General features: G+C 46.4%; 1 protein-coding gene across 4 annotated transcripts in view; it reads right to left on the bottom strand.

Moving 5' to 3' along the window:
- The window catches only part of KCNB1 (potassium voltage-gated channel subfamily B member 1), a 101950-nt gene that overhangs the window by 12048 nt on the left and 79410 nt on the right, over nt 1-10492 (bottom strand). The window contains exons 2-3 of one of the 4 annotated variants that reach the window (XR_435400.2): nt 6564-9205; nt 1526-3218 (exon numbers count right to left, since the gene is read on the bottom strand). Coding sequence is in view for 1 of the 4 variants with exons in the window: in XM_006758798.2 (XP_006758861.1) it covers nt 7205-9205 (2001 nt within the window). In the remaining 3 variants the exon portion in view is untranslated. Of the gene's footprint in view, nt 1-1525; nt 9206-10492 lie in introns of those variants that run through there. The other 3 variants (XR_435401.2, XR_435402.2, XM_006758798.2) reach the window with 3 other exon arrangements.

Below are 10492 nucleotides of genomic sequence, written 5' to 3'. Positions count from 1 at the left end.
CTGCTGCTCTCCTTGGGGAATGCAGCATCCAGACCTTGGGAAGGGGCTAGAGATGTGGGAGACGGCATTCTGCCTGGAGGCAGCAGCAGCCTTGTCTTGCTGTAAAACTGGGTACAGGCGCCTCTCTGTTTTGGATCTTCTGGATTTAATTTCATTGGGTGGGGACTTTCAAAAGATTTGAATAGACTTGACTGGGGCTGGTGAACACACGATAAAAATATGCAGATGACGTATTATAGAATTATACACCTGAAACCTATATAATTTTATTAAGTGTGTCACCCCAATAAATTCAATGGAATAAAAAACCCCAAAGGATTTGAATGGGATTTCCTGTTTTATTTGCCAGGGGAATAAAGCCCTTTTGGAATAATGCCATTTGCTATCGCCTGGGCTGTTTGTTCATTAGGCAGGTGGTTAGTGGGTAAAAGATAATTGTGTCTTTTGTACTGAAATCCTCAGGTCTCTGAGGGCATAGAGTCTGGGCAGAAGAACTGAAGCACCTCGAGACAGCCAGCCAGAGATGGGGGATGATACCATGAGTATTATGAGTATTATTCCACCCTGTGTGGTTCCTGCTAGGGCACTGGGGATGGGTTGGATGGGTGGTCAACAGGGTCATTGAAACTGTCCAAGATACGGAGCATGGGGAACAGGGTATCCTGTGCCACCTAGAACTCCCTCTGAGAGGTCTAAATTCTAACATTTGAGTTCCTGCTAACAGTGCTCCTTGCCTTTGCCTTGGTGGCTTGAGTCTGTGCCCAGATGTTCAAACCACCACCAACCACCTACACACACACACACACACACCAGGAGAAAGAGAGAGAGAGAGAGAGAGAGAGAGAGAGAGAGAGAGAGAGAGAGAGAGAGAGAGAGAGAGAGAGAGAGAGAGAGAGAGAGAGAGAGAGAGAGAGAGAGAGAGAGAGAGAGAGAGAGAGAGAATTTCCCTGGTTGTTTAGTCCAGTTGCTATGCAGTGCTAGGGCCCCCCTGCAATATCCATTTTGTACACCATCTAGCCTCTCTTTAAACACTGTGGTGTCACAAAGGTCATTACCCAACATGGCATTCGAGTTCCATGGCGAGCAGCCCCACCCATTAGAAGTGCTTTCTTACTTTGAGCTGAAATCAACCACCCTGTCCTTCTCATGCAAGAGAACATTTCAGAGATCCACATGCAGCCATCCTGCAGGCAGGTAATTTCTTGTCCAGGTGAACTGCCCCACTCTACCCCATCCTGGCCAGCCTTCAGATCTTTTCAGAATCTTTGCAGGGAGGAATGAAGAGTTAGAGTTAGAGGTGAAGATGAGGGGCTGCTCCATTAACAGAGCCCCTTCCAAATCCATTTCTTCAAGTTGGAATTTTGGGGTATTCCCAAGAAATTCCAGGTTAAGACAAAATCCGGGATAGTGAATGGATACCCAAGCTATACAACCTTTTTCTACATGAAAATGGCCACAAGCAAGGGTGTTTGCTTATCTGGGCATCAAACCTAGCACATTAATGGGAAAAACAACTTCCTTTTTGTTCTTGTGCAGAAGTTTTAATAAATCTCTGTTTTGTTTGGTTTTGGTTCAAACCAGGTTACCAGGAATTTGAGGGGTGGTGGTGGGGGTGGGGGGAAAACTGTGATTAGGGTCTTGGTCCAAAAGAATATAGTCATACTTGGATTAGTTTCCTCTTGGGGTTGTTCCAAAGGGGATCATTCGCTGCCATCTGGGGGTCCTGATTTGGCTCAGATTTCTATTTGGGCAGAGGTGAGAGCCCTGAAGCTGACATGAGGTGGTGTTGGTGGTGGTGGTGGGGGGGGGCGGGGAGTGGGGATATGAAAATCTAAATGATTGCAAATTGGAGATTATCTGAGCTTTCTTCATCTTCCTGCATGAGTTGATAGATGGAAAAAAATCACTTTTTGCTGAAGATCCTGCTTCGTGAGCTATCTTCTGCCAACCCAATGCTGGAAGCCACCCGGTGGAATTAATTATCAGGACAGTCCAAAACTCCCTGAGGCCTAGTTGAGTGGAAGCTGCCTTTGCCATCAATCTCTGGCTCTATGAAGCCAGCAGCTGGAAAGGGAAGGGGAGATGAGATGGCAGATTCTGGGGACATGTCTTTTCGGGGTTTGGCTGCAAGCCTGTCTGGCCACCGTTTTTTTGTTGAGGCTGCTGGCAATGGATTGAGAAGAAGAACTGATAAAAAGTTGATGAGATCTAAAGCCTAGCATGTTCTCCGAGGTTCTCAAGAACCAGAAAATGCTCTGTCCTTTGGATCCAATTGATGTTACAGGGAGCAGGGCACTGGACATGGCAACAGACCAGCCAGGAGGGGCTTGGGTGTGTTCTGGATCTCAGAAATGCCAGTGGCAAGTCTGCTTACATGAGATTTTTGGTTCTGAAATCTTTGCGGATGAGAAAACTCAGTCCCCTCAGATCCCCAAAGGTGTGTAGGAATCAACTAAACCAGCCCACATCCCGTCCTGATTTTGAGGGTCATCTGCTCTCAATCGTGCATCTGTGCCCTGGATTCTTAAGAACAACGAATAGGAGAAACACACAGACAGAATGAAGACAGTAATGTGTCAACAGACTCTAGGCTTAGTGCCAGGAAATACCTGTATGAGGAAGTCAGCCCCTAAAGTCTTTCCCCACCCCCAGAAAATCAGAATTGAAAGAAAAGAAAAAGCAGTCCAAGGGACAATGGGAGTAAATGAAAAGGCCAGAAAATGTCAGCTACGATAATGACGAACCACAAACCTGCTAAAATGTTATTCTATATTACAAATGAAATTAGACTCCATGGCCCTATTATAAATTCGCTAAAAGTACATATATTTATCTGAACAGAAAAATAGACTACTCTGAGATGCGTGGACAACCTGTGATGTAGCCCTACACATCAGATACTTCTAGAGCCAGAAAAATGGCAACAGAAAATGCAGAGGTAACTCTTATTTCTGGGTGTAGCCAGGGCTGCTTTGGGTCACGCTGGCTGAGTGAACGCATTTGGGTGCTGTCCCAGAGGCCGAGAGAGGCGAGCGACGTTCAGCTCAGGGCTGGAGGCTCTTCGCTGTCCTGCTGGGGACTCCGGTGAGCCCCTTCTTCCTCCTGCCAGCTTCGCAGCCACAGAACAAGTCCTTTCCCAAAGGATCTTGGAGGCGGTTCACCATGTTCTCATTTGATTCAAAGTTCCTTGATTGGAGGCTGAAGCCTGGGACTAGTTGCTAGAGAAATAAGGAAAGGAGAGAACTAGAGACCTGGCTTTCCTGACCCTGGTCCCTGGTGAATTTTGAATTTCCCCTTGCCCATGGATTAGACACTCCAGCCGTAACATGGAGCAAGACAGAAATATACAATAGTTACAAACATCAACAATACATTACAGCTTTCCTTAAGAGAATCCTGTCCTGTGTGTTTTTTCTCCTTAGAAAGGTGGATCTTATTAGGAGAAAGGGCAGAAGTGAGGCTACGGTCACCAAGACACGGTGGAAGAGAGGTTGGGAATCAGTTTGAAGACATCTATATTGCCAGCAATTCTCAGGGATGAGCCAGGTGGATTGAAAGGAAATGGCCTCCTCAGGAAATTGCCCGCCCCCTTCCCGCCCCATCTCTTTCTTCGTTCTTGATCCCCGGTGCCTTTAGAGAAAGGGGCTTCCCGGGAACAAATGTTCTCTCCTCTTTTTTTCTTTCCCCATTAAGTGTGCTTAAGATAAAATTCCTAAAGAAGGCACCGAGAAATCTACTGCACCAAAGTCCTGTTGTTTTTCTTTACCCTAAGAGAGAAAGAGGTTGCCCACCTCATTCCCCTGGTCGCAGACTCTCCCCTGTTGGTTGGGATGCACAGCTACCTGGTCCCTAGCCCTTTCTGATCATGGTGGAAGTTGGAAGTCAAGTTCAGCTGGGTTCTGGAGAAGTTTCACCGAGTTCACCAAAAGGACCAGGCTTCCATCCGCCTCCAGCCCCTAGTTTCATTTCTTTGGGTTGATTTGTTTTTTCTCCCCGCTTTCATTGGCTCAGGAATGGGTAGGACTTGGACCACCAAGGTAAAGTGGTACCTGCTTCCAAAACTATTGCTTCCCTGTCCTCCATCAAGACCCGTCGATCAAGGTTAGCTTCTTAGTGGAGATTCTTAGGAAGATTTCCTAGTGCATGTACACAGGTACAGGTAGAATGTCCACATATTAAACATCTCAGTATGTTCCTTTCTGGCAGGTGGGGGCCTGGGTAAACTCACAGCACTTTATTGTGAATCGGACCCAGGGTAAAAGCTATATATATATTCCCATGATACACCCACAAGTAAAAGAAAAAAAACAAAACAGAACACAATACTTTCTAAGCATAGTATATGCTGAGTTTCAATTAATTTGTTTCTATAAGAACTCTATAGGACTCTGGCTGTTCAGCCTGAATAGGTAGGTTCTTCATGATACTTCTGAATTCGTCCTTCAAAAGTGACTCAGTAAAATGCTACTTTAAGGTCAGACAAAATACACGAGGAAGGAAGGGCTAGGTCCTGTGTGACCACACAAGGCAGAAAGGGCCTTTGGTTACAAGGAGAGTTGCACCAATTGGTTATTAGTTGTTTTTTTTAAAAAAAAAGGAAGAAAGAATTTCCAATCTGTACACTTCTCGTCTGCTTTAACCAACAAATGAAATGCCTTGGTTTGAAGAAGGGGTGGTAAGTTCCTTCCCACTATATATGGCTATATTTAAACATGTTCACTTTCCTGATATGTAAAATAGACTATATTATTATTAATTTTTACAGATAGCATCAGCTCTAAAAATATCTGAATCAGAAATCACAACTATTTACTTTTATCAAAAAGCATTTGTTTGTTTTCCCTGAATTTTCACATTTGTGCTGATGGCGGACATAGATGGTGATGAAAACAAAGAAGAGACACGTGAGATGGTCCAGGGAGGACTGCTCCACGGCCATTCCTCAACAGGCCCCCAGCCCACACTGAGATCTCGGCAAAGCCCCCCGGGAGCGCTGCTGCTTCCTCTCTCTGGTATATCATCCGGAACAGGATGACCTCATTCTCTCTTTGTCCCTTAAGTCCCTTTGCATTTGCTGCCAGAGTACTCTGAAGATACTTTGGAAGAGTCAAGACACTCCGGCACGCATTTTTTTTGTTAACGCAGCAAAGAACAGGACTGTCCCCTCTTGGAGAGATCCACAGTCCCTGGAGGTGCTGAGAAGCAGTGTGAACCAGGCGCGTATTCGGCAAAGAACACACACTTTTAAGGGCAGTAGGATGACCCCCTGTCATCATCTCTGTGACAGGTGGCCCAACCTCATGCCACTGTGAGGAGAGCAGGCAGAACGACTCTGTGATATCTGTGTACTGACAGGTGGATCATGCCGTTGTAATAACAGGCAGATCAATAACATCGTATGAAGGACAGCTAAACAACACCATGTTTCATTCCATCAGGAAGACGTCTGCCTGTCACAACTGATGACTGACAGATATACACGATTGTATTTGGGACATCATCCATCAGAACTGTATTAAGAGAACAACATCAGTCCATTGCATTAAAAACAGGCAGGTCCATAACATGTTATCTTTACTGACGGATGGGCCCACAGCATGGCATCACGCTAACCAGTGGCTCAACCCAGTGTTACTGAACCAAGGAACAGCCAGCAACACCATGCTGTCAGACTGAAATCAAGTAGACCAATGTCAGAGCATCAAACGACAGGAACACCAACACCAAGAAACACACTAGAACTTATTGCTTTTGTCTGTACTGGCTGCATTGATGGCTGCGGAAAGGAGCTGAGCTTTTAATACAGACAGTGACACTGAAAACACACCGACAGCTGGTTGACAAGAAAACACCCAATGCCCAACCGTCTACCGTCTTCTTCTGAGATGCTCCTGTTTTCTATACACGTAGGTATAGAAGGGCCAGGTACCCTTCTTTGCAATAGGGCTAAGGGGAAGCTTCAGAGGGGCAGGAAGGCGCCTGCAGACTTTGACATGGCAGACAGCAATACCAGCACAAATCACCCACTGTGGTGGGACACAGGCATATAGCAACAACCCAACTAGAATCCCAAAACGTGGCCCACGGGAAATGGTGCTTCTTTTAAAGTGCAAGATGGTGATGCTGTCCCTGGTAGAATCTATTTTTGAAAAACATAAAGTGCTTTTTATTTAAACTTTTAAAAAAACTTGAATACCACAGGAAACAAAAAAAGAATTTCTATTATAGTAGATGCTTTCCCTGCCGCAGCAGGAAGTATTCAAAAGTCTGAACAGGGCATTTCAATTGGGGACTTTTTTTCCCCCTTTCATTGTTGCAGGTTAAAAAAAATCAGATTTTATTCTGTTCTCCAGTAACATACAGTCTCTTGGATAAGCTATTTCTTTTGCATATTTGACACTTGCATATCTTTTGAGCCTACACTAGTGATGTACAGAAAATGCTTTCCCTCTACGATCCTAAAGCAATGCTCAGAGTTCGTACTGTTGGCTGAGTGCCTGCCTCTGAGCCCTTCCCAGATTGCCAGGGGGCAATTAGAATGGAGTACAAGTAGTACAACTCACCCTGATGATAGCTCAAAATAAAATCTCAAGTACTACAAAATACTGAAGTCAATGAAGACATTTGAGTATGGGTTTTGCGCTGGGATTGTGGCTTATGGTGCAGAGATTTCTCCATGACACAAGCATTCTCTGTAGCCTCTAACAGTGGGATCCATCCAGGAGGTGATGGACAGGGGTTCCTAGAGGTGGCCAGGCAACACCCAATACCAAATTAGTCAACTCACTTTTTCAATATCAGCCACGTGTTCCAGCATCCTTCTCCAGCCAAGGCCAGGAGGGATCAGAGATGTTGCTTTCAAAGGCTGATGGATAGCCATGAGAGAAGAATGGGGAGTAGGTGGCCTTGGTTATGTCTAGAATGTGGTAGTGGTGGCTGTGAGTTCTGCTCATGCCATCTCCCAAAGAGGGCAGTGGAGTTGTTACAAGGAGGTGCCATATTCTATGGCTTGGCCAACTTCATTCCAATAGACCTGCTGTGACTCTCAAGGTGTTAGGGAGCTTTCTCTGGAGTCTCTCGTCTTTCTGGGGACTTTGCAGAGCCTTTCTGCTTCAGAGTTCATGCAGAAAAGCTATGTGGCAGGTAAGCTGAGCAGCACTCCTCTTTGGACCTCACCACAAGTCTCTCCCTCATGTGGGGTAGTTCAGATACTCTGATCCCGTGTGCTTCCATGGGCTCCTCCCCCAGGCAACACCCGAACATCGGGGGAGATATGGTTCTCAAGTTTGTACTTTTCTTGACCACTGGGGGCTTTTCCAGTCAATGCTTCTGTAGAGTAAATACAGTTCTGCCTTAAGAACTTAGGAGAGGTGGGTAAGGGGGAACTTTCAAAGTGGTTTTTCTCTGATCTTGTCCCAACACTGAACTTGGGACTGGTACTCCCATGAAGGCTCTTGGGAGGGCTAGAGTCCACACTGTACAGCACCTGTCCCTCATCATCTGTGTCTGCATCAATGTACTGGTGGATACCTGCTTCGAAGTTGAATGCTATTGCTGTGTGTTTCTCGGGCGACCGGGAAGGTGTCCTAGCACTTGCTGTGGTGTAGATGGAGGACTCTGGACTCAGCACAGGCCTGTCCAAGAGTGTGGCACACTCCAGTCCAGCGACAGCAGCTGCAGCAGCCCCCCGGTTCCTGAGAGGGTCATGGTACATCCCCAGAACAGGGACTAATGGACTGGGTTCGCCCTCCACGAAGTTCACTTTAAGTGCTCGGAGCTTCAAGGGGTTGTTGGTCTTCATGGTAGCCTTGGGGCTCTCAATGAGGAAAGTAGAGTGATGACTGGCAGCAGGGGTGGGGTTGGCCTCCACAAACCTACCACCACTGGCACCCAGAGCTCCCTGCCAGCCTATCTCTGGGGCCAAGCTGCCCCCAGTCTTGCTGGGGAGTGACATCAAAGGGCTGTGGGAGAATCTGGTGGCTTCAGGGAAGTCTGTGGCACAGCTAATGAAGCTATCAATGCTCGACATGCTTCTCATGTCTATCACCCCTTCTGTACGAGTGGGCAGAGGAGCTATGGGGCTGGGGATACTCTCCATTTCAAGTTCTTCCTTTGGTTTGCTGTGTGTTGCTGACTGCTTGGTATTGAGGATGGGCTGGGATTGGGTCTTGGCCATCTTATTATACATGTCTTCCAACTGCTGGACATTCAGGTGTTGAGGACTAGAAGATGATCTGGCCTTCTCAGGGGATCCTTGCTCCTTGGTTTCAAAGGACTTACTTGAACTAGTTTCAGATAATGTCCTCTTTGGCCATTTCCATTTGTTGGGGGACAAGTGGTTATCTTGTACTTTGTCCTTATTCTCTCCATTTTTCTCAACCACGATGTCCATTATCTCGATGCTCCGGGCAAAAGCGTCTTTCATGTTCATGGACACAATGCTGCCATTCCTCTTGGCTCTCTCCAGAGCCTCTCTGCGTTTGATTGCTTTCTCCTGCCTCTTCTGCTCCTTGTAGAACTCAGAGAAGTTGTTGACAATGATGGGGATGGGAAGAGCAATCACCAGAACCCCTGCGATGCAGCAGAGCCCACCAACAATTTTCCCCAGGAGAGTCTTGGGGTAGATGTCTCCATATCCAACAGTAGTCATGGTAATAGTAGCCCACCAGAAAGAGGCTGGGATGCTTTTGAACTTGGTGTCCTCCTCATCTTTCTCTGCAAAGAAGACAAGGCTGGAGAAGATCATGATGCCCATGGCGAGGAAGAGAATGAGCAAGCCCAGCTCATTGTAGCTCCGCCGCAGGGTGAAGCCCAAGGACTGGAGGCCAGTGGAGTGGCGTGCGAGCTTAAGGATGCGGAGAATACGCATGATGCGGAAGATCTGGACCACGCGGCGAACATTCTGGAACTGAAGCACACTCTTGTTGGATTCAGTGAGGAAGATGGTAACATAATATGGTAGGATGGCCAACAAGTCAATGGCGTTGAGTGGACCCTTGAAGAATTTCCACTTCTTGGGTGAGGAGAGGAACCGCAGCAGGTACTCCATGGTGAACCACGCAATGCACACAGCCTCCACGTGGGCCAGCTGGGGGTTGTCTGTGGACTGGCCAAACTCATCAACGCCCTGCAGCTCTGGCAGCGTGTTGAGTGACAGGGCAATGGTGGAGAGGACGATGAACATTATGGAGATTATGGCAAGGATCTGTGAGGAGAAGAGAGTGGGATTTAGTTATCAACCACCAATGGGATGATCACTCTAATATCCTGAGTCTGCAGAAGGCTCCTCAACATTCAGGAGCATTTTACATTTCACTAGTCACTTAATAACTGAAGGGTTGAGCTAAAAAGATGATTTATTCAAATCCATTTATTGTACAGATGTAGAAACTGGCTTGGAGAATTGAAATGATTTAAAGCTAATTATCTAGCCCAGGGGTTGGCAATTTTTTTCTATGAAGGGCCAGATAATAAATATTTTAGGCTTTGAAGTCCATGAATTCTTTGTTGCAACTACTCAACTCTGCAGTTGAAGCACGGAGGCAGCCTTAGATAATACATAAATGAACATGTGTAGATGTGTTTCAATAAAACTATTGACAAAAAGAGGCAGTGAACTGAATTGGGCTTGTGGGCCATAGTTTGCTGACTGGTGAGCTAGAACAGTGGTTCACCACTACTATGGGGGGGGGGGCTGCGGTTCTCAACCTGTGGGTCGTGACCCCTTTGGGGGTCGAACAACCCTTTCACAGGGGTTGCCTAAGACTATTGGAAAACACATATATAATTACATATTGTTTTTGTGATTAATCACTATGCTTTAATTATGTTCAATTTGTAACAATGAAATTGGGGGTCACCACAACATGAGGAACTGTATTTAAAGGGCCAGAAGGTTGAGAACCACTGCTATAGACCCTTTTGATACACACAATCGCCTGATTTTGCAGGCGATTTCCAGGCAGGCAGGGACATCTTGGCTCCAATGTTATTAACTCCCAATTGGGACTATGAACTTTTTGAGGCTAAGGGTCACGGCTTAATTACCTTTGAGTCCCTGGATCACGAAGAGGTTTTGGCCCAGAGAAAGGGCTTATTGGACATTTGTTGAAACTAATGGAACCTAGGCCAGTGTGTACTTTATGAAGAAATGCAAGCAGATGTAGTACATTGCTCTCAGGGTCTTCTTCAAAACTACAAATCCGCCCAAACCGGTTTGGCTCAGTGGATGGAGCGTCGGCCTGCGGACTGAAGGGTCCCGGGTTCAATTCCGGTCAAGGGCATGTACCGGGGTTGCGGGCACATCCCCAGTAGGAGATGTGCGGGAGGCGGCTGATCGATGTTTCTCTCTCATCGATGTTTCTATCTCTCTATCCCTCTCCCTTCCTCTCTGTAAAAAATCAATAAAATATATTTTAAAAAATGAATAAAATAGAAATGGCTTATATCATAAACCTAGTTTACATTATCCAGTTCATGCTTTTTTCCCTCC

The sequence above is a fragment of the Myotis davidii genome, unplaced genomic scaffold, assembly GCF_000327345.1.
Source record: "Myotis davidii unplaced genomic scaffold, ASM32734v1 scaffold935, whole genome shotgun sequence".
Taxonomy (NCBI): Eukaryota; Metazoa; Chordata; class Mammalia; order Chiroptera; family Vespertilionidae; genus Myotis; species Myotis davidii.
The sequence above is the reverse complement of the archived record's forward strand: the minus strand, read 5'-3'. Positions and strand labels throughout refer to the sequence as shown.